The following is a 25,735-nucleotide window of genomic DNA, read 5'->3' as shown; positions in this document are numbered from 1 at the left end:
ACTTTTTTCTCCACCACAACAAACTCCAAACCACCACTACTCCACCATCAACCATCACCACCTTCATCAGGTTGCAACCTCCATCTTCATCCCTCTCTCACCATAACCGTCACTGCAACCACCACTACACACGTTCATCATCTCATTCTTCAGCTTCATCGCAATCATCGTCAAGTCTCTGGTTTTTGGGTTCTTCATTCATCAATCTTCGATTCATCTTCAACATCATCATCATCATAACCAGCCTCATCACTACCGATCATCTTCCTCACGAGCAACTCATCACAAACATCAACACCACTTCCATCAATATTTCTCAACCATGCGATGAAGCCGTTTCGAAACTGATCGTCACTTCCAAGATCTGGATCTAAAGTGGAAGCGTAGGATTTTCTCACTCTTCGTTCAAGATTCTAAAGGTAAGTGCTCTAAGACTCATTCATAAGGTCTCATGTGCTCAACTGTTCGTGTGCATCGGTGTGAAAATTACTGTGTTCTTGTATTGAATTCGTTTCGTGTGAAATGCTCGCAGCTTCGATGGTTGAATCTTGTATCTGAGTTCTATGCGTGTTTTTGAATGTATCAATGTGCTTAGATCTCGTTTTAATGGAGGTCATATTAAGTTAAGGTTTTAGAAACGTGTACGGTTATGGAGTTAGAGGACTCTAATGGAGAAGATAATGGCATATTTGTGATCTACATGAAAATAGAGTATAATAGTGGTCGCGTTGTTAAATTCTGGGCGTCTTCAGGGGATCGCCGCCGCGAGAGCCGCCGGAGAAGATGACCGGAGGGCATCTCCGGCGTCTGACTTTTTGTTGTTTTACTCAGCCCTGCTCACGTGGCGCGTGGGGATTGGTTATTTTCCCCAACTTTTTGGCTATTTTGTTTTACCATAATCATTGAGAGCTGGCGCGTCGATATGTGATTGGCCCATGCGTATGAGTGGGGCCCGTTTGTCCTCATTTTGGTTGCTAATTTTGTTTAATGGGGATGAGGAGTGTTGTTCACGTGAGGGATACGAGTATACTGCTATATGATTGGTCTGTGTGTCATTCTTTTTTGTCCTATCTCATTTAAGTTTGTTTTGACCGATTGATATTTGTTTTCCATGGTATGTCACGTGATAAATAGAGCTTCATTATCATAATAAGTACATGCTGAACATATGCACATATTGGGTAATTGAAGTAAAAAATCAATACAATATGGTTGTCTTACTGATAGGCCTCGCCCTTGAGTTTCTGTATGGGCCTAGTGCCAATTTTGTTCTACACTTCCCCGGATTTGAGCCCATGTGCGTTTTTTGAAGACTGAACAATGACAAAAACTTTGCTGCTGGGCCAATCTGGATTGGGCTATGCGCCCTCCTCTTGGCATACCCTTAGTTTCAAGTTTACACACCCCTGAGCCCATATTTGCTTTGTTAGAATTTAGGATGCTTGACTTAGTTTTTGACATAGTTTTTTTTAGATAATAAAAAGCATTAAAATCATAATTTTCTCATTAGATTTTTAGATAATAACAACATTTAGAATCATAATTTCGGTTCAATTCCTTTTTAGGTAAAATGACATAGAAATTCATAAAAATGTTAGAGTTTAGGCTAGTTTAATGTTGACACTAATTGATTGATTTCTTTCATTAAAAACTCATAAAAATAGTAGTTTTTTTTTAGGTCAATGCTTGAATTGTTTCTTTTATTCTTTTGTATCATTTACATATTAATCTTTGTATAATTGTTGTGAGACTTTGTTACTTGTTTTTGGCCATAATTTTGGCCTATTTTGTTAATACCATTTTAATGCTCCTTTTAGAATTTAGTCTCCATGTTAACTTTAGAATTAGAATTAGGATAACACTTAGGTTAGAGGAATAGGTTAGTCTCCCTTTTTCATTCTTTTTCTTTTCAACTTTAAAACATTAACAAATAAAGATACGAATCACATTAAGAAAGTGATAGAGAAATGAGTGGGATTCATTCCCTAATCTGTTTCTCAATCACTTAGTGGCATAGAAATGAGTGGGATTTATTTCCTAATCTGTTTCTCGGTCACTACCTAATGGGAGAGAAATGAGTGGGATTCATTCCCTGATCTGTTTCTCAAACATTAATTAATGGGAGAGAAATGAGTGAGATTCATTCTCTAATCTGTTTCTCAAACATTACATAATGGGATGGAAGTGAGTGGGATTCATTCCCTAATCTGCTTCTCGATCATTATACATTTTATGTGATTCGAATCGCAAACAAATTCCCCTTAAAAAATACACAACCAAAAACGCTTTAAAACACATAACAATGGTTCAGACTAAAGCAAAGTAGAGAAAGTGGTGAGTGGCCCGGTATTGGGAACTGTTCATCACTCATCTATCCTAAAAGACACAAACCAATCATTTCTTTTTCTTTTGCCTCGTTGGCACCTAAGGGCACCGTTATCTCCGCTCCATTGCATCCTAGGCTGTCCCCTTATGCAAGAGCGCGAGCGTTAACTCCGCCCAACTAAAAAACACAAAAAACAAACAGAAAATCCTTAGCCGAGCTACGGTAACTCTGATTCCTGAAAAGGATACGTAGGCAGCGGGGTAGGGCCCGTGCGAGTACAATTCTTTATTTTCCCTACATTCTGCATTCATTTCGCATTTAGACATAGACATAGTTATACACCCTTTAGATAGAAACAGACATAGGTGGATACCATCGAGTACGATGGGCGCGAGGGGTGCTAATACCTTCCCCTTGCGTAACCGACTCCCGTACCTTGATTCTCTGGTCGCAAGACCCTGTTCCTTCCTTTGTTACGTTTCCTGGTATTCCTTTCCCTTATGGGATAAATATATTGGTGGCGACTCTGTTCATTTTTCGCGAGCGTGCGACACACATGACCTCAATTATGGATGCTACACGACCCATAACATATCTGAAACAATGCCATGCATTCATTTTCACCATGCCATAAGGATTGAAGAAGATTCTAAAAACAAGAACATGTGATTATGTAATGATTACATTTGTGAATTTATGGCAAATTGATGAATCACCCAAGGAATCTTCTCACCAACCAATTAGAGCTCATTTCTGGCTCAGAATTGTCCCCTAAGATCAAGCAAAATCGAGGGCTAGGGGATTGATCAAATGGAATCAAAATTCTCATCATTGCATAAGAGATATTTGCAAACTTCCTTCATGCTTAAGAAACCAAACTTCTTTCATTAAGCAAGCTCACTCTTCTGCAACTATACTGAACCAATTGCCTATAAATAGAGGCCTCATTCTCATTCAAAAAACACACCAAAGCAACAGAATTCTTGCTTTCTCTTTTCTTTCTTCATACTTAGTTTTTTCAAAGGTCCTTTGGCAAGAAGACTCGGATTCTTCAAACCAAAGCTCTCTCTTTGAAAATAAGTATTCAAACACATTGAGGGAGGCATTTGGAGGTGATCCAAACCTCTGGAACACTGCTGGGCGTGGAGAATCATCATCTCCACCTCTCATTTGGAGCACTTGCAGTTGGAGGACCACAGAACAATTCAGGAGGTTTCAAGCCAAGCCAATCATCCAGGCACACTCCTCAGGTCATAGTGAAGCTAACCAGATGGCTGCAGCTCATCTGTAACTCCAAATTCAACAACCTCCATGTTCACTTGAAGCTGAAATCGAGGGAGGTCCATAGAGCAATTCAGGAGGATTCAAGCTCCAATAAGCATTCAGTTAGCATCATTGAGTCTCAGGGAAGCTATTGAGATCATTCATTCAAGCCCAGGTGCTCTCTATCATCCTCACAACCTCCATTTTCAGAGGTAAGTTTCTGAACCTCACCTCTTTAATTTAAGCACTCTTTGTGATAAAGCTCGATTCTATCTTGTTCAGCATCATCAGAGGATTGAAAACCCTCTATCATCATTCATTTATCTTTCAGTATAGTCATTTAATTTGATTCTTAAAATTTAGGGTTCTTCACGATTTCTGGTAAATTAGTTAGATGTAGTTAATATAAATAGATATTAGTTACATATTTAGATTCGTGAGGAAATTTGGAGTGAAATTCATCTTTACATCATCACGTTTGGTTGAGAAACGAGTAAGTTCAGAAGTTCAAATTTGAAGAGCTTGAGGTTGAAGATGAAGATGGTGGGTGGCGCCATTTTTGGATTCTCAGGGGAGGGTTTAAAATATATTTAACTGAAAGCGTGTTTTAAACGAATACATCGTTTGCCCTAGTGGCCTCACATGCGCTCTTAGTCTCCTCATGCCTCAAGTCTGGGGTTCGAATCCCCCTCGCCCCAGACTTTTTATTCCTTTTATTTTTTTCATGATTTACACGTTTATCTGAAAATATAATGTGTTGGATGTGTATCACTATCACCATGCGCGCGCTGGCCCAGTGGTTTGGTTTTGGGTATGTGACCTAAAGGGCGTGAGTTCAAGCCTTGGTGGAGACATTCCTAATTTTTTATCACTTGTCACACCTATTTTCTTCACAACTTCACACAATTAATTCACCTATCAAATTAAATCATTTTCACTTCATTTTTCATACACCTATTATTTAATATATCTATTTTGTGAATAGTCAAAAAAATCATAAAAATATTATTTATTTCATGAATTTTAATTAGGTTTAAAATAGTATGTTTTTAAGTGTTTTCTTAAATACTTTAAATATATATTGTCACTTTATTTTAACCTAATCACTTTGTAAATAATTTTATGATAAAACCCTAATTGTTTAGGTCTTAATTAGTTAAAAGTCTTTATTTTTACCTTAATTAAGTTGACTTTTGTCAATTTTCAAAACTGTTTTCAATCTCCGAATAAATCAAATGATTAGGGTTTTCAAACAACAAAACCTTGTATCATTGCAAATCATTTTTCAAATTGCTTTTACACCAGTACTGTAAAGTACTGGGCCTCTAATAGAGTGTAAGTCCCAAAAATCTTCTCTTCTTAGCTTGTTTTCAAAACTGTATTTTCAAAATCTTCTTTCTGTTTTCAAAACATTCTTCTGGTATTTGAAGGGCATTATTCCCGGTGAAACTCTTCAGATACCTATGTGACCTTTGTCCATCTTCACTTCTTCTGTTTTCAAAAACCATTAACTGTTCATAATAAATATTCAACTGTTATCAACAAAACAACAAAAATTACTGTTGAGGCTCTGTACATACTTCTTCAAAGGCCTCCACTCCATCCAGGTTAGGCTTTACAAGCTTTCAATTTACAGTCTTTATTTAAATTACTGTCAAATATAAACTGTGCATATATATTAGTTTAGAACTACGTTTGAGTGTAAACCCTAGGACAGTTAAACTATATATATATTATAGGAATATGGCCTAGGATTGAGAATGTCTTCTCGGTGAAGGCTCTTTCCTAATTAGAGATCTGTAGTTCAAACCCCCAAGATGAATTATTCCCGGTGAAACATCTTGGCAAAAACCTTAGAATCCAAAAAAATATAGGACAATCCACCCAAAGAGGAATTATTCCCGGTGAAACCTCTTACCCATTTGCTTAGAGCCAAAATAAGTTCAAAACTACATAGCTTTCTCTTGTGCTATAACAAGGACCCTCGATTAGCCTCCTCTTGGGCTTTGTACAAGGACCCACAGGCTTCTTAAAAGCATTTCCAGCTTCCTCTTGAGCTTGTATACAAGGACCCATCAGGTTTCTTATAAACATAGGAACAGGTCTTTAGTCACCTTTTAGCCTACCCTGGTGAGTTTTCTTCCAATTTAAACCAGACTTTTAACAAGCCAAGTTTGTCTCAATTTTGCATTGAGTACACCTTTTGGAATGAGAGACATGGACAGTCTCTGTCACCCTTATCTTCATCAATCTTCCTTAGCAGAGTCTAGGATCCATATTTGCTTATCCTCAGCATGAGTCAGCCTTCATCTTGGGCTTTAAACAAGAAGTCTCCACTAGATAATCTTTCTGCCATTCACCAAAAGAGTCAAAACCCCTGGAAAGGGTTAGCCTCCAAATCTATCCATCATTTCAATAAAAACCCCTGGAAAGGGTTAGCCTCCAAAGTCAATTAATCAAAAAGAGTCACGACCCCTGGAAAGGGTCAGCCTCCAAAAAAAAACATGATAAAGTCAGTCTTTTAACAGACAATTTCTCCAGCTGAGCCAAAACCCCTGGAAAGGGTTAGCCTCCAAAATCAGTCTTTCAAAAATCAAAGATTCATTCTCTTAGGAGATAATCTCCCCAAATAGAGTCTCCCTAAGTAGAGTCAGCCTCAATTCTGGGCTTCGTACAGAACACCAAAAACTCCTTAGTTTAAATACTCCCCAGTAGAGTTATCATTTCAATAAATCAATAAAATCAATCAAAAAGCCTCAAGCTTGGGCCTCATTCAAGCCAGCTAAAGTCAAATCTTTCATATAGTAAATAGACATAGCTTATCTCTATAGAGAGATATTTTTACTACTCTACCACATTCAAACAAACAAACATTTCAATTTCAATTTCATTCAAAGTCTCCCATTTAGGACTCTGAAAGACATGCTCTGGCACATCCCCAGACTTGTACACTTTCCCTAATTTGGATGAGCATCTTTCTTTCATTTTAGAGGCACGATGGCTGTCATACTTGATCAACCAAGTAGACTCCCCTCTTAATGAAACATCATTTTTTTTAGCTTTTCTGTCACTTTTAAATGTTTGTGGTAGAATAGTACAAATACCTCTCTGTAAAGATGATTTCATGTCTCTTTACTGTAAACAGAGATTTAATTCCAAGCTTCAACCTTGAGCTTCAAGCAAGGCACCAAAAACAAGTAATTTCCCTAGTTAGTTCCCCGAACTACATTAAGCTCTGACTTCCACTAGGGATATGTAGGCATGAGGTTCACAAGGAATCTCAGCGAGCTAATAAAATACCAAAAATAGTCAGTCTGTCTATCTGTCTGTCTTTCTTTAATCAATTCAATTCTCTCTCCTAACACAAAGGAGAAACTTTCCCAATCATTAGCAGCAAACACAATCACAATGACACAGAGAAGGTTTCTGTAGAGTACTACAGATATGTAGGGTGTTTAAACACTTCCCTATGTATAACCGACCCCCCGGACTCCAGAATTTCTAGTCTAGGTGAAATCCCCACACTTAGCAAACTCCTAGGGTTTAGTTGAGATCTTTTTTCCCCTTTCCTACTCGTAGGACAAATAAGAAAGTTCGTGTGATATCGTAGGAAGAACTGAAATAAAATTCATCCCACCACGGGCGCATTCTCCTTCCAAATTTCGCGTGAAGGGTTTAGCGTGCCGTCCTCCCAAGTGAAACGGGGAGGTAAAGAAAACGACACCACACGATGACCATTTCTGAGATCAAAAATGGCTACTGATGGCCATGTTTCGAGAATGATTGTTTAAGTTGAAATGACGATAGTTAGAAATGGAGCTAGTTCGAAGAGAATCATCTTTGAGACTTAAACGTTTTTTGCGAAATACGTAAAGTACTGAAGCTTAACGTGTTTTCGTGGCATTCTCGGTTCTAATCACGTTGCCACGCGTCGAAAGAGGATTCAGGCGGGAGGATTTGAATTTCAAAGTAGTTTGTGTAACTGCACAAAGACAGATGGCATCCCAGGGATTCTTGTGGGCAACATGGCATCAGATTAGTGTAGGACCGTTAGGGTCGAAATTAGTATAGATAAGGGTCTTAATGTTAGGATTTCGTGTGTTCATTTTGTACAAATCACTCACAAACCACTCAAGTATCAAGTGTTTAGAGAACGAGTTCACTGAGAAATGTACGTATGACACCAACACCAGTTTAATACATTTGTATCTTTCTTTATTCAAGTATCTTTTCATTATTACTGCTTTCGTTTACTTTCTATTATTTACATTCCTGCACTTCTTTTGTTTCGTCTAACTTTTATCTCGAAGCATTTTACATTCCTGCATTTAACATTCTTGCACGTTACATTCTTGCACTTTACATTTCTGCAGTTTATACGCTTTTATTTATATTTCTTTGTCGAAAATCATACTTACGTGTATAATGTCATACCCTAATTTTTGCCCCCCCTGAGATGACATATCTTCAGGATTTTTCATCAAGTCGAGGCAAGTATCCAGAACAGCCTAACATTCAATCAAGGGTGTTCAAAGAAAAGAAAACTCAGGCAAAGGATCAATCAATAGAGGGATTAGTCTCTAATACAATCATAAGACTCCAAAAGCCTCATTATTACACCTATGATTGATTAAGACACCCAGTCATCTAAGCACAGGATTACTCAGATCAACAGACTAGGGTTTGGAGCCTATCAAGGACTAAAATCAGGGATCACTTTTGGGAAACCCTAAAAAGCCCCAGGGAACCATTAAAAGACATCAATCATCTTCAAATAACTCATATGACAAGATCCACTGGACATTACATCTCAGTTCAAAGTCTACAGTCATCATTGTCCTCTGGTCGACAATTAGGGTTTTTGACCTAATTCACCAAGATAGTTGACTTTTAATCAGGGCATGAATCCAAAACTCAAGACATGATTCAAAAATCTCTACTACCTCAATATAATCCATTTACATCATTCATTTGAGGAGAAGATCTTGTTTCTACACAAAAGCCCAAAAATTCACTTTGTCAGGGAAAAGTCAACTGTGAAGGATCATCATTGACTTTTAAGGTTTTTGGTCAAAAAATGACTTTCAAAGATCAATATCATCAATATATGGATATTAAAGTCATTTGACCAAAGAAATTCAAAGAAATTCATCAAGGAGCAAAAAGTCGGGAATTAGGGTTTTTGAGGGCATAGTGAGAACTCAAAATTTCACCTACACAACTCAAAAAACTTCCAACATGAAAGTTGTAGATCTTGCAAAATAAAACAACATCTTACAAAGGAACTTTTTTCAAAAGATCAACCATTTATGAAGTTTTGGAAATTTTGAAGTTTAGGTCATAAACACTTAGAAATTTTTCTAAGTGTTTTAACCTAGTTTTCATCCAACTTTGGGCTCATTTTTCACAAATTTCCCAAATGATTCTGAAGAAGACATAAACTAATGATTTAAAGTAGATGTTTAGGGCTTTCCAAATTGTGTTCAACCTTCTCCAAATTCAATTTGAGCTAAGAGTTATGCTTGTTCAAAGTTGGCCTCATGAAGTAAAATTATAGGTCATGGACACTTTTGGACTTTGCAAATTTTGTGCAAATAACTTCTCTTATGGATGCTACACGACCCATAACACATCTGAAACCATGCCATGCATTCATTTTCACCATGCCATAAGAATTGAAGAAGATTCTAAAAACAAGAACATGTGATTATGTAATGATTACATTTGTGAATTTATGGCAAATTGATGAATCACCCAAGGAATCTTCTCACCAACCAATTAGAGCTCATTTCTGGCTCAGAATTGTCCCCTAAGATTAAACAAAATCGAGGGCTAGGGGATTGATCAAATGGAATCAAAATTCTCATCATTGCATAAGAGATACTTGCAAACTTCCTTCATGGCTAAGAAAGCAAATCAACTTCACTAAGGAAACTCACTCCTCTGCAGCTATACTGATCCATTTGCCTATAAATACAGATGCATTCCTCATTCAAAAACACACCAAAGCAACCATATTCCTTGCTTTCTCTTTCTCTTCTCATGTTCATTGTTTTTCAAAGTTCTTTGGCAAGAAGAATCGATTTCTTCAAACCAGAGCTCATCTTTGGGAAGTGAACATTCTAACATCTCAAGGGAGGTCATTTGAGGTGATCCAAGCACCTGGATCACTTCTGTAAGTGGAGGAACACCATTGTTGCTCTCACTTTGGAGCATTTGCAGTTGGAGGTCCATGGAGTAATTCAGGAGGTTCTGAACCAAGCCAATCATCCAGGCACACTCCTCAGGTCGTAGTGAAGCTAACCAGATGGCTGCAGCTCATCTGTAACTCAAGAATCAACACCCTCCATGTTCACTTGAAGCTGAAATCGAGGGAGGTCCATAGAACAATTCAGAAGGATTCAGGCTGTAATAAGCATTCAGTTAGCATCATTGAGTCTCAGGGAAGCTATTGAGATCATTCATTCAAGCCCAGGTGCTCTCCATCATCCTCACGACCTCCATTTTCAGAGGTAAGTTTCTGAACTCCACCTCTTTAATTTAAGTACTCTTAGTGATAAAGCTCGATTCTATCTTGTTCAGCATCATCAGAGGATTGAAAACCCTCTATCATCATTCATTTATTCATCTTGTGCATCATTTAATTTTAAAATTAGGGTTTATGTGTTCTTCGTGTTCATAATGAAATTCGTTAGTTACACTTAGAATAAATGAATTCTGAGCCCATAATCATGTTCCTTGTCCAAAAACGAGTGAGATTGATGTTTACATCATGCCATTTAGTTGAGAAACCAGAGAGTTAGGAATTTGAAAATCTGAAGCTCGAGGAAGAAGATGAACATGGCGCGCGTAAAATTTGAATTTCCTGGCTTATCTGAAAATATAATATATTGAGGGTATATAGTTAACAAGCTGCGCGCGCAGCTCAGTTGGTTAAGTTTTGAAATGTGATCATGAAGGGCGTGGGTTCGAACCTCTCTAGGGCCAAACCAATTTTTTTAACATCCATTTTCATTCCTTTTTTATACAAACTTCACACAATTAATAAACTTATCAAATTAACTCATTTTCATTTCATTTTTCACACACTTGCTATTTAATATACCTACTTTGTGAATAATCAAAAAATCATAAAAAATATTATTTATTTCATGTATTTTAATTAGGTTTAAAATAGTATGTTTTAAATGTTTTCTTAAATACTTTAAAATATATATATTCATTTTGTTTAAACCTAATTACTTTGTGAAGAATTTTATGATAAAACCCTAATTATTTAGGTCTTAATTGGGTATAGATTTCATCTTTGCCTTAATTAAATTGACTTTTTGTCAATATTCAAAATTGTTTTCAATCTCTGATTAAACGGATGATTAGGGTTTTCAAACAACAAAACCTTGCATCATTCCAAATCATTTTTTTCCAAATTGCTTTTACACCAGTACTGTAAAGTACTGGGCCTCTAATAGAGTGTAAGTCCCAAAAACCTTCTCTTCTTAGCTTGTTTTCAAAACTGTATTTTCAAAATCTTCTTTCTGTTTTCAAAACATTCTTCTGGTATTTGAAGGGCATTATTCCCGGTGAAACTCTTCAGATACCTATGTGACCTTTGTCCATCTTCACTTCTTCTGTTTTCAAAAACCCTTAACTGTTTATCATATATATATTCAACTGTTATCAACAAAACAACAAAATTACTGTTGAGGCTCTGTACATACTTCTTCAATGGCCTCCACTCCATCCAGGTTAGGCTTTACAAGCTTTCAATTTACAGTCTTTATTTAAATTACTGTCAAATATAAACTGTGCATATATATTAGTTTAGAACTGCGTTTGAGTATAAACCTTAGGACAGTTAAACTATATATATATATATTATAGGAATATGACCTAGGATTGAGAATGTCTTCCCGGTGAAGGCTCTTTCCTAATTAGAGATCTGTAGTTCAAACCCCCAAGATGAATTATTCCCGGTGAAACATCTTGGCAAAAACCTTAGAATCCAAAAAAATAGGACACATCCACCCAAAGAGGAATTATTCCCGGTGAAACCTCTTACCCATTTGCTTAGAGCCAAAATAAGTTCAAAAACTACATAGCTTTCTCTTGTGCTATAACAAGGACCCTCGATTAGCCTCCTCTTGGGCTTTGTACAAGGACCCACAGGCTTCTTAAAAGCATTTCCAGCTTCCTCTTGAGCTTGTATACAAGGACCCATCAGGTTTCTTATAAACATAGGAACAGGTCTTTAGTCACCTTTTAACATACCCTGGTGAGTTTCTTCCAATTAAAACCAGACTTTAAACAAGCTAAGTTTGTCTCAATTTCACATTGAGTACACCTTTTGGAATGAGAGACATGGACAGTCTCTGTCACCCTTATCTTCATCAATCATCCTTAGCAGAGTCTAGGATCTATGTTTATTTTCTCCTCAGCATGAGTCAGCCTTCATCTTGGGCTTTAAACAAGAAGTCTCCATTAGATAATCTTTCTGCCATTCATTTTAATCAAAATCCCTGGAAAGGGTTAGCTTCCACACATTCTTTCATTTTAATCAAATTCCCTGGAAAGGGTTAGCCTCCAAAGTCAATTAAAATCAATCCATCATTTCAACAAAACCCCTGGAAAGGGTTAGCCTCCAAAGTCAATTAATAAATAATGTCATTTCTCTTAGGAGATAATTTCCCCAAAAGAGTCAAAACCCCTGGAAAGGGTCAGCCTCCAAAAATATGATAAAGTCAGTCTTTTAACAGACAAATTCACCAGCTGAGTCAAAATCCCTGGAAAGGGTTAGCTTCCAAAGAAAAACAGTCTTTTAATAAATAAAACCTCCTCAGTAGAGTCAAAACCAACAAAAACAGTTAGCCTCAACCTTGGGCTTCATACAAGGCACCAAACAATAAAACTCCCCTGTCAAGAGTCAGCCTCAACCTTGGGCATTGTACAAGGCAGATAATAGAGTCTCCCCAGTGAGTTCTTCATCATTCAGTAGCCACAACCTTGGGCTTTGTACAAGGCAGATAAACCATACTTTCATGTGTCAAAGATTCCTAACACATAGGATCTTTTCCCTATAAATTCATCCATACTCAGTTTATTTAAGAGTCCGCCACAACCTTGGGCTTTGTACAAGGCAGAAAATAATGTTTTCCCTAGCAACAGTCAGCCACAACCTTGGGCTTTGTACAAGGCACATAAAATAGAGTCATTCATTCAATTATCCTCAACAGTTAGCCACAACCTTGGGCTTTGTACAAGGCACACAAATAGAGTCTCCCTAAGTAGAGTCAGCCTCAATTCTGGGCTTTGTACAGAACACTAAAATACCCTGTAATTAATCCCCAGTGGAGTCATCTCCCAGAGTCAATAATAATAATTAATCAATCAAAAAGCCTCAAGCTTGGGCCTCATACAAGCCAGCTAAAGTCAAATCTTTTATACAGTAGATAGACATAGCTTATCTCTATAGAGAGATATTTTTACTACTCTACCACATTCAAACAAACATTTCCATTTCAATTTCAATTTTAATCAAGTCTCCCATTTAGGATTTTGAAAGGCATGAGCTGGCAGTAAAACCCAGACATGTGGTAACTTTCCCTAATTTGGATGAGCATTTTTCTTTCATTGAAGAGGCATTTGACTGGTATACTTGCACATACACAAGTAAGGTCCCCCTCTTGAATGAAATGAATTCAGTTATTCTGTCACTCCTTTAAATGTTTGTGGTAGAATAGTACTAATACCTCTCTGTAAAGATGATTCCATGTCTCTTTACTGTAAACAGAGATTTAATTCCAAGCTTCAACCTTGAGCTTCAAGCAAGGCACCAAAAACAAGTAATTTCCCTAGTTAGTTCCCCGAACTACATTAAGCTCTGACTTCCACTAGGGATATGTAGGCATGAGGTTCACAAGGAATCTCAGCGAGCTAATAAAATACCAAAAATAGTCAGTCTGTCTATCTGTCTGTCTTTTCTTTAATCAAATCAATTCCTTCTCCTAACACAAAGGAGAAACTTTCCTAATCATTAGCAGCAAACACAATCACAAATGACACAGAGAAGGTTCCTGTAGAGTACTACAGATATGTAGGGTGTTTAAACACTTCCCTATGTATAACCGACCTCCCGGACTCCAGAATTTCTAGTCTAGGTGAAATCCCCACACTTAGCAAACTCCTAGGGTTTAGTTGAGATCTTTTTTCCCCTTTCCTACTCGTAGGACAAATAAGAAAGTTCGTGTGATATCGTAGGAAGAACTGAAATAAAATTCATCCCACCACGGGCGCATTCTCCTTCCAAATTTCGCGTGAAGGGTTTAGCGTGCCGTCCTCCCAAGTGAAACAGGGAGGTAAAGAAAACGACACCACATATAACAAGTGTTGTTTTTAAGTAAACACTCACACGATCATATCACAAACAAGTTTTCTCGAAGCCAGAACAAACAAGCATGAATCAAATCATATCGAAAGACAATTGTTTGACTATGTCCTAGGATCAATCTAGTCGATCCTGCGAGTAACCAAAGTATATTTTATAGTTTGGAGGACTAGCGGTTGTTTACCGGAAATCACCATAAACAGATGCATAATTGATAATTCTCCCCTATGAGTGTAGATTCGCTTCGTATCAGAATAGAAGGCCTCTTATGACTTGTATGGCATTCTGATATGTGTTTTAATTATATAAGACCATGATATGAATGAAATCTATTGGATATGCTTGTATGTTGTGAAATACAAATGGTGTGGATTATACTGTGGCACTATTATTATTGATTTCGTTTGTTCCAGTTGAACATTCGAATGTGATTGCCTGTGTGATGGCTTATACCGTGCTGTGTGATCTCGGTGATGTGTGTATGCTTGAATCGGAGTAAGCTTAAGCTACTAGGTGGTAAGTCCTGTTTATGGACTTAGTTCCATCATTACCGTTGTGATGTGCTTGTGAGGGCCTACAGGGCGTATCCCACTCGACGTTAACTCATCTGCGTCCTCGGTATGTTTTACACACCTGAGTTACCATTGCGATATGCTTGTGACGGCCTACGAGGCGTATCCCACTCGATGTTAACATATCGGCGTGCTTGGTATGGTGGAGAAGTAATGTCATGTAGACAATATTACTTCCGATTCACCTCTAATGATCCCACGTAGGCAAGGTCACTAGGCTTTCGCCCGGTGGGTTCGTATTATCAAGATGGCGTATTTTGCACTTGACGTTAACTCATCTGCGTATGGACAATGATGGGGTCGGACGCCACTTAGGCTTTGTCACGGCTGTAGCTCATCTCGGATGGATTCCATTTAGGAGGAGTATCCGATTAGTCTTGCGATGTGCTTGTGCAAGTCTCTTGATGCGATGTACGGGTGTAACTCACCGAGGGTGTGGTTTGGCAGCCTAGGTAGACAGGCAGATTCTACTCCTGGATTCCTCGTACATGGTACGGGTCTGCATACTTGTTTGTGATGGCGTTGAGCCTGTTGTTGTTGATGCCTCCTTGGATAGTTATGGAACTTCCATTGATGGTATACCCTTGTTTGTACTTGTGCCTAGCCGTGAGGTAACCCGGATTCTCGGTGAATCCGTTGTTTGCATGTTCCCTGTAGAACTGAGTGAACCTGTAAGATAGGGAGACTCACTGAGATTTAGTAATCTCACCCCATTCCAATTATTCTTTTACAGGTGGTTCGAGGCAGGATCGTGGGAAGGGTAAGATGGCTTAGCTTCGAGATGGTGTTTCTTGGCGATATGCTCTTTTGTAGTGCATTATATTTTGTATCCATCATCTTTTGTATCATGGATATGTACTAGTACTTGTTAGAAACCTATGTATTTGGCCATGACAGTTTGGGCTTTTGTACTTGTACTTATACATTATCTATTCCGCTGCTTATGTTTATGATTTTCGAGTACCATTTTAGTGCCATATACGTATATCCTAGGCAATGTATGTATGGGGTGTTACAGTTGGTATCAGAGCAGGTCGAACCTCGGCTTTACCAAGAAACATCATAAGTCAGCATAATTCATCCTCATATGTGTAGTGTCGGCATGATTCCTTATGTCTTACTTATGGCGTTAATCCTGATCAACTTAAATTCCATGTGTAGGACAAACAGGAAGATGGCTTATTAACGCAGAGGTCCCGAAAGGCCCATGACGAGGAATGTGGAGACTGAGCCTGAAACTGAGAATGCGGGTGTGCCTTGGGTGCAAATAATGCAACAGATGCAGCAGCAGAATCAAATGATGATGCAAATGATGCAAGGCATGCAAGGGCAACAACCAACCACTCCTGCTCCTACTCCTCAGGCTGCAGCAGGGCCTGATTTTCGTGCTTTCTTTCGGATGGATCCGCCAGAGTTCTTGGGTGGCATAGATCCTGTGATTGCCCATGATTGGTTGTATGGCATGGAGATGATATTTCAGGCCATCCAGTGTACAGAGGAAGAGAAAGTGATCTTTGCTGCTTAGAAGATGAAGGGGTCGGCAGGTAAGTGGTGGAATACAGAGTCTACGTATTTCACTAACCAAGGGATTCCAAAGGATTGGCAACACTTTAAGACGGCGTTCTTGGAGAAGTACTACCCCAACAGTGTGCGTGCTTTGAAGGAGCGTGAGTTTCAATCCTTCAAGCAAGGCAACATGTCAGTGTCTGAATATGCTGAGAAGTTTGAGGACATGGCTGCCTATTCCAAACAAGCAGCTTATGCACCAGATGAGTTGTGGAAGATTGATCAGTTTCTTATGGGGCTGAATGCGGATATTGTACATAGTATGTTTCAAAGAGAGTTTACCACTTATGTTGAATGTTTGAGGCAATGTTATGTTACTGAGAACACATTAAAGAGGGTTCAGGAAGAGAGAGAGCAGAACAAGCCGGTTCGTAGGGAACAAGGAAGTTCGGGACAGCATTTGAAACCCCGCAATTCTCCAGTTATGAAGAAACAGGTTTATGGAGATCGCTCTACTCAGCCTCCCCGATGTGGTAGATGCAAGGCAAACCACTTTGGGAGTTGCAAGCCAGATCTTGTGAAATGTTACAAGTGCAATCAGTTAGGACATTTTGCAAGGGAATGTATAGCCCCGGATGTTCCTGAAATGACTAAAGGTCGTGTTTACACCTTGGATGCTAGGAAGGCTCAAGGAAACACCAATCTTGTTGCTGGTACGTGTTATGTCAATAATCAAACCTTGTTTGTATTAGTAGATTGTGGAGTGACACATTCTTTTATCTCTTATCATTGTGTGCGGAGGCTTGGTTTTGAGACAAGTTTTCTTCCAACTCCTATGGTTATTTCTTCGACTACTGATGATGTAGTAGAAGCTCGAGACGTTTGCAAGGAGTGTTCTATTACCTTCAATGGTCGCAGATTTTTGATTGACCTTATCTGTCTACCGCTTAAGAAGATCGATGTAGTGCTGGGAATGGACTGGTTGTCAGCTAACTCGGTGTACATTGGTTGTAAAGAGAAGGCTATCTTCATTCCTGCTGAGGAGACTACACCAACCGATGCCATTGAACATCTTCTTGAAGGTACGGTTAACATGATCAATTACCTTTTTTCTCAAGAGAAGTCTTTCCTTTTGGTTCTTACGTCGGACTCCAAGGACAAGGAGAGTGTATTGGATATTCCGGTTGTGTGTGAATTTTCCGATGTGTTTCCTGAGGATGTTACTTCTCTTCCACCGGAAAGGGAAGTTGAATTCTCTATTGATCTTGTTCCGGGTACCCCTCCAGTTTTGATCGCCCCTTATAGGATGTCTCCTGCAGAGCTAAGAGAGTTAAAGAGTCAATTAGAAGAGTTGTTGGCGAAACACTTCATTCGTCCTAGTGTTTCTCCATGGGGAGCCCCAGTCTTATTAGTGAAGAAGAAGGATGGTAGTATGCGTTTGTGCATCGACTATCGTCAGCTGAACAAGGTAACCATAAAGAATAAGTACCCTCTACCGCGGATTGATGACCTCCTGGATCAATTGAAAGGAGCCTGTGTGTTCTCGAAGATTGACCTCAGGTCGGGATATCATTAGATTCGGGTTAAGAGTTCGGACGTATCGAAGATTGCTTTTAGAATGAGATACGGTCATTACGAGTTTTTGGTTATGCCATTCGGAGTGACCAATGCTCCTGCTGTCTTTATGGATTACATGAACCGAGTGTTCCAACCGTATTTGGATCAGTTCGTGGTAATCTTCATAGACGACATCTTGATCTACTCTCAGACTATCGAAGAGCACATGGAGCATTTGAGGATTGTGTTGTCGGTCCTTCGAGAGAAGCAGTTGTTCGCAAAGTTTAGTAAGTGTGAGTTCTGGATGTCCGAAGTTAAGTTTCTTGGACATGTCATATCTGGCGGCGGCGTGGCTGTAGACCCTTCAAAGGTAGAATCAGTGATAAATTGGGAACGACCCAAGAATGCAATTGAAGTCCGTAGTTTCCTAGGCTTGGCAGGTTACTATCGGAGGTTCATTATGGGCTTTTCCAAGTTGGCGTTACCTTTGACCAGGCTTACAAGGAAGGAGGTTTCGTTTAGTTGGAATTCAGAATGTGAGAAGAGTTTTCAGAAACTCAAGGAGAAATTAACTACAGCTCCCGTGTTGGTGATCCCAGATCCAAACCGATCTTATGAAGTGTTCTGTGATGCTTCTAAGAAAGGTTTAGGTGGAGTGTTGATGCAAGATGGACAGGTTGTAGCTTATGCATCTAGACAATTAAGGCCTCATGAAGATAATTATCCTACTCATGACCTTGAACTCGCTGCAATTGTGTTCGCACTCAAGGTATGGCGACATTATTTGTATGGAGTTCACTTTGAGATGTTTAGTGATCACAAGAGTTTGAAGTATCTCTTTGATCAGAAGGAACTTAACATGCATTAGAGGAGATGGATGGAGTACTTGAAGGACTTTGACTTTGATTTGAAGTACCATCCCGGTAAAGCTAATAAGGTAGCGGATGCCTTGAGTAGAAAGGAGATAAAAGTTGCAGAATTGATGATGTTGGAGTTTGGCCATATGGAGAAGTTCAGAAATTTGGATTTACAATTTGAGTGGGCACCAACGGGTGTGTTGATTGGTAACTTGTGTATTCAGAATGAGTTGCGGGAAAGGATCCGTCCAGCACAGTGGAATGATGTAGAATTGCAGGCTAAAGCAAACCTTCCTGACTTCGATCGTACATCTGATGGACTCATTCTTTTTGGACGAAGGATGTGTGTACCAAATGACGCGGAGTTAAGGAGGTTAATTATGGACGAGGCTCACAAGAGCAAATTCACCATCCATCCCGGATCGACCAAGATGTATCAAGACTTGAAAGGAAATTTTTGGTGGCCTGGTATGAAGAGAGATGTGGCTGATTATGTAGAGCAGTGCGTGATTTGTCAACAAGTGAAGATAGAACACCAAAGGCCCGGTGGTATGCTACAACCATTGGATGTTCCTGTCTGGAAGTGGGACAGTATATCAATGGACTTCATTGTGGGATTACCTCGAGCCTTAAGTGGCCATGACTCGATATGGGTGATAGTGGACCGTTTGACTAAGTCCGCGCGTTTCTTACCGGTTAAGACAACTCACAAGGTTTCTCACCTTGCGAGGCTTTTTGTAGTGGAGATTGTCAGATTGCACGGTGTACCTTCTAGCATTGTTTCGGATAGAGATCCGAAGTTCACTTCCCGATTTTGGAAAGCTTTTCATCAAGAGATGGGTACAGATCTGAATTTGAGCACTTCTAACCACCCTCAGACAGATGGACAAACAGAAAGGACTATTCAGACCATTGAGGATATGCTGAGGGCATGTATCTTGGAAATTGGTGGAAGTTGGAAAGATAACTTACCTTTGATAGAATTCGCATATAACAACAATTATCATGCGAGTATCGGTATGGCCCCATATGAAGCCTTGTATGGGAGGAAGTGTCGATCACCGTTGTGTTGGTCTGAAGTTGGTGAGAAGGGAATTCTTGGACCGGAGATAATTCATGAAACCACAGAGAAGGTTAAGATGATCCGAGATAAGATGAAACAAGCTCAAGATCGACAGAAGAGTTATGCGGACAAACGAAGGAGACCGTTGGAGTTTGATGTAGGAGATCATGTGTTCTTGAAGGTGACTCCAAGGTTGAGGTTGAAAGGACCTTTTAAGACGCGCAAGCTTAGCCCAAGATACGTGGGACCTTACCAGATCATGAGATAGATAGGTGGAGTCGCATACCAGTTAGCGTTACCTCCTTCACTATCAGGGCTGCATGATGTATTCCACGTGTCTCAGTTGTGAAAGTTTGTGCCAGATTCATTTCATCCTATCCTACCAGATACGATTGAAGTAGAGCCAGATCTTCCATTCCAACCGAAACCGTGTCGTATTTTGGAGTATACTAGTAAGTCTTTGAGAAGCAAGGAGATACCTTTTGTCAAGGTGTTGTGGGAAGAGTCACGTCTTGACGAAGCTACTTGGGAGCTGGAATCGGAGATGCGGGAGTTGTATCCTCACATGTTCTGATAAGTTTTCGAATTCGAGGACGAATTCTATTTAAGGGGGGAGAATGTAATATCCTAATTTTTATTTCAAAAGATTTAATAATAGGAATTGCATTTAGTTAAGATGTAACTAAGTGGCATCATGGTAAATAGAATCTAGTTGGGGGGTGTTTTGGTCATTACATCCAATAACTAAGGCTTAAGGGAGTGTTTGGCTTGTGTTGTCTTTGGTCATTTGTAACAAAACAGAATTTTGGAGAGTAGAAGAAGAAGAAAACGTGAAACAAGGAGAGAGGAAGAAGAGAACCCATTGCCAACTTCATCTTCTACCATGCATGCACCTTTGATTCAGCAATCTTCATCTTTTGCTTCTGATTTTCGCAGCTCCTATTGCTTTTCTTCAAGGTGAGTCTCATAGATAGAGACCTTGGGGTATTCTATTGGGTTTATGCTATTTTGGTATTAAGGGTTTTTGAGAGTAAATGCTTCAATGATCCTACAAATGCATGTTTAACCCTCCATTCAGTAATAATGAGTATATGTATGTTTACTATAGCTTGTTATTTGATTATCAATGGCTGCATGTAGAAATTTGGGGCTTGGGGACCCCAAATGCGTTTATGCATTTTGCTGATTTTGCAGAGTTCGCTGCAGCGAACTTTCATTCGCTGTAGCAAATGATTCGCTGTAGCAAACTGTGTAGCGAATAAACCTGGGAGTTGAATTGATTTATTCGCTGTAGCGAACTTTCATTCGCTGTAGAGAACTTTCACTCGCTGTAGCGAATCGGGGCTTCGCTAAGAGTTCACTGTAGCGAACTAACCTGGATTTGAGAAAGTTTGCTTCTGTTTGAGTTCGCTGTAGCGAACTAGTCTGATGCATAATTGATAATTCTCCCCTATGAGTGCAGTTTCGCTTCGTATCGGAATCGAAGGCCTCTTATGACTTGTATGGCATTCTGATATGTGTTTTAATTGTATAAGACCATGATATGACTGAAATCTCTTGGATATGCTTGTATGTTGTGAATTACAAATGGTGTGGATTATATTGTGGCACAATTATTATTGATTTCGTTTGTTCCGGTTGAACATTCGAATGTGATTGCCTGTGTGGTGGCTTATACCGTGTTGTGTGATCTCGGTGATGTGTGTATGCTTGAATCGGAGTAAGCTTAAGCTACTAGGTGGTAAGTCCTGTTTATGGACTTAGTTCCATCATTACCGTTGCGATGTGCTTGTGAGGGCCTACGGGGCGTATCCCACTCGACGTTAACTCATCTCCGTTCTTGGTATGTTTTACACACCTGAGCTACCATTGCGATATGCTTGTGAGGGCCTACGACGCGTATCCCACTCGACGTTAACATATCGGCGTGCTTGGTATGGTGGATAAGTAATGTCATGTAGACAATATTACTTCCGATTCACCTCTAGTGATGCCACGTAGGCAAGGTCACTAGGCTTTCGCCCGGTGGGCTCGTATTATCAAGATGGCGTATTTTGCACTCGATGTTAACTCATCTCCGTATGGACAATGATGGGGTCGGACGCTACTTAGGCTTTGTCACGGCTGTAACTCATCTCGGAGGGATTCCATTTAGGAGGAGTATCCAATTAGTCTTGCGATATGCTTGTGCAAGTCTCTTGATGCGATGTACGGGTGTAACTCACCGAGGGTGTAGTTTGGCAGCCTAGGTAGACAGGCAGATTCTACTCCTGGATTCCTCGTACATGGGTACGAGTCTGCATACTTGTTTGTGATGGCGTTGAGCCTGTTGTTGTTGATGCCTCCTTGGATAGTTATGGAACTTCCATTGATGGTATACCCTTGTTTGTACATGTGCCTAGCCGTGAGGTAACCCGGATTCTCGGTGAATCCGTTGTTTGCATGTTCCCTGTAGAACTGAGTGAACCTGTAAGATAGGGAGACTCACTGAGATTTAGTAATCTCACCCCATTCCAATTATTCTTTTACAGGTGGTTCGAGGCAGGATCGTGGGAAGGGTAAGATGGCTTAGCTTCGAGATGGTGTTTCTTGGCGATATGCTCTTTTGTAGTGCATTATATTTTGTACCCATCATCTTTTGTATCATGGATATGTACTAGTACTTGTTGGAAACCTATGTATTTGGCCATGACAGTTTGGGCTTTTGTACTTGTACTTATACATTATCTATTCCGCTGCTTATGTTTATGATTTTCGAGTACCATTTTAATGCCATATTCGTATATCCTAGGCAATGTATGTATGGGGTGTTACATAGTGTGTTTATTTCTTGTTGTATTTCTTTGGAATATCTAATATACTATCTATATTTTGCAAGTACAGGGATAATTAAATAGTTTTAGTTCTTTTTCAAGAACATATTGACGTAATACAAAATTATCATCAAATACTATCTTACATGGAAAATTTTTCCATAATATTTTCTTAACGTAATACAAAATTATCATCGGACTTGGAATTATTGGCAGGTACTATAACACTTTACTTTGACTGAAAAGTACTACTTGCTTACGTCGTTATCGTCATCACCACCGCTGTCCTTCACCATGTCGCACGACTCCCCATAATCCAATCATTGATACAGTTTGTCATACACTTTTTTTATAATATGCAATCATTACTACATGTACAAATTTTGATATAATCTAAACCATAGGACATAATAGCTTTTTAACCTCATAACGATGGCTCGACAACTTGTTACCTACTCGAAGCATATTCTTTACCAATTATAGAAATTAAGTGAAACTTATATCTATCCACCCAGTCTCTTCCTAAATATTAAAAAGATTTAACGACGCATACCCTCGTGTAAAATTTGTGCATCCCTTACATAACTAGTAATGGTTCTCTCTACATAAAGTAGCATACATATGGGATATCCCAAAAGAATCTTCTCCAATATCACATATCATCTCTTATAGTCTATCATCCATATCTAAATTAACTTAATTTTTTTGTGAATTTGTAATTTAGTTTTTGTCCATTTCCCAATGCCAAGTTCATATTGTGTAATTTTGACTAATTATGTCGAAACTTAAGTGAATAAATATTATCTTTTATATTTCCGCATATATCTCAAGGACTGTTGAACATTCCATTTTTTTGTTTGGGTGTTTTCTTTATGGAAATTCAAGAAATTCAAGTTCTCCTTTCTCCTATACTAGACTTCATCCATTAACTTTTATCCAACTACGTTTCAATTAAACTATGAAATTTACATCAAATGCTTGTAAAATCATGCATCTTGAAAATTAACTTTGCTATGTAAAAAACATTTACTAATACATATTACTACTACAACAACAAAATATAACATTCTCAAAGACAGAGAAATACAAAAAATAATATTAATCTCAATCTCACTATCAGTCACATATATAAGATTAAAGACTTTTTGAAATTTCAACAACTAAACAACACCACAAGCAAAAGCAACAGAAAAGCACAACATTATGCTACACTAAAACTCTCGGGTTTAGGATAATAAGAACAACAATAACAACATTAATATAGCATGAATAGTGGTAAAATATTTACGTACCATAAAGGATAAGAAGAAGAGTCAAGAAAAGAGTTATCTGATACCTTTTAGGTTTTGTCTATCCTTCCCTTGATTCAAAAAAGATATGAAGGAGGTTAATGATCAAATGAGTTTACTGAAGATGAGTTTTTTGTAGGGTATTGTTAAGTTTTAAGGGATTTTTGCTCGGACGTTGTTCTATCATGAGGGAAATAAACTTCAGCTTGTTAGGTTTTAATTTCAATAAAAACATTTTCGCCATGATTACCATCAATAACCATGGTGATATCTTAAAAACACATCACCACAGTTGGTTTTACTAACTATGGTCTGAGGCTCTACATAATTATGTATATTAAGGCACAACACATACATTTACCTTTTTACTTAACCTAACTTTTTCATTGTTGTTTTGTTGTATCAATGATCTTGAAGGTCAGGGCTTTGAAGATGCTCAAAAAGTATATTGAAAAACTTGGTTTGAAAATTAATGTCAAGATTCATGTTATCAAGTAAACAATATGCTTGAACCTTGACATTGATCTGCAATGTCAAAATTTACAAGATTTTAGGAAATGTATGAGGATATTTCAGCATAAAAGTGTCTTAAAAGTGTTGTAAAACTATACCGTTTTCGCCGATATTCGAAGCGTGTCATTGAAAAGGACATTTCCCTGTGTGTGTAAAATCTGACTCTGGTGAAATATAATTTAATTGGATTTTCTTAATTTCAAAATAAAATTAATAAACACACCACATTTCACCACTATTATTATGTATAACATATGTGAAATGTGACTTGAAAGTTAAGAAAAATAGACCTAAATGTAATTTTTTACCATGGTGGACACCATGGCCGAGGTGAAGTGAATTATAAAATTTACATTTTAAAGTATTGTGTGGATCTTCCTCTAATAAGTATTCCCATAGTCTTAAACACTATAGATAGAGAGGAAAAGATAATATGTTTGTTGCACTATATATTAGGGATCATAGTTTACATATCTGGTGATGACAGGTTAGTGTTCCCATTATTCCCAAATGGACCAGCCTGATATACTCATATTCGAGATCATATCAAACTAATTAATTAATTAATTACAAAATATAAGTTTAATTAGTTATATTAAATTTATTAGATCAATTTATCAATTAAGACCCGTAATTTGATAAATAGAATATAAATTAGTTTAAATATATCCCTACATACTAATTAGTAGAATAAAATAATTAAATATTAAATAAATTTAAAATATTTTAACACAGTTTACATGGTAGTCCAATATGAATTTGGTCTAATATTATACTTTATAAATTTTCAAAAAAGTTGTATTATTTCATATGGTATAATTATAGTCAAGAGACAATAATTATATTGTGATTTTGTTAGAATTATAAATAGGAAATTTATAAATTTTTTATTTTTATAGAATTCATTTTTTTTTACTAAAATTGATATATGTTCATATGTAGAAATTTTTCAGAAGTTCATCTTAGGTGAAAATACATTCTACTAGTTACTACTACTACTATATATATATATATATATATATATATATATATATATATATATATATATATATATATATATATATATATATATATATATATATCCAATGTACGTATAACTTAAGTTCATAACAAAGTTAGAACCTTGTTCTAGTTACGTAATAGAGATGATAAAGTTGCACAAAATTCTCTCCTACCTTCTCTTGATCAATGTTGGTCTATTGATATTGTTAATTAACAATGGGAAATCAAGTGCAACTCGCTTTACCTCAACAACACTTGATGTTAATGGTGATTTCATGCTACCTGAAAAAGTTAGTCAAATTTGAAGACAGGGCTCGAGAGTTTTAGCTAATAATGTTTATTACAAAACAAAAGAAATCCTAGGAGGTCATGGTCGAAGCCACTATCATTTGTTGAAACCTGGTATTGCTGGTCGTATTTTAAATCAAGTCCCATCAGGTGCAGATCCCATTCATAACCCCGAAACCCCTGGTGCAAATGTTTATGTTTGATGTGTGGATGGATTAAATGTATTTCATATGTATAAAATTAGTTGTGAGATTATCTTCACATTTGATGTACTAGTTCAGTATTAATAATTAAATTTTATAAAC

The 25,735-nt window shown here is 37.9% G+C and overlaps 1 protein-coding gene across 1 annotated transcript in view; it reads left to right on the top strand.

Annotated features, from left to right (window-relative positions):
- The window catches only part of LOC131642056 (uncharacterized), a 37,945-nt gene extending 22,629 nt beyond the window's left edge, over positions 1-15,316 (top strand). The window contains exon 4 of the mRNA XM_058912344.1: positions 15,276-15,316. Coding sequence (XP_058768327.1) covers positions 15,276-15,316 — 41 coding nt within the window. The remainder of the gene's footprint in view (positions 1-15,275) is intronic.
- The last annotated feature ends 10,419 nt before the right edge of the window (positions 15,317-25,735 follow it).

Source organism: Vicia villosa, unplaced genomic scaffold (assembly GCF_029867415.1).
Source record: "Vicia villosa cultivar HV-30 ecotype Madison, WI unplaced genomic scaffold, Vvil1.0 ctg.004426F_1_1, whole genome shotgun sequence".
Lineage (NCBI taxonomy): Eukaryota > Viridiplantae > Streptophyta > Magnoliopsida > Fabales > Fabaceae > Vicia > Vicia villosa.
The sequence above is the reverse complement of the archived record's forward strand: the minus strand, read 5'-3'. Positions and strand labels throughout refer to the sequence as shown.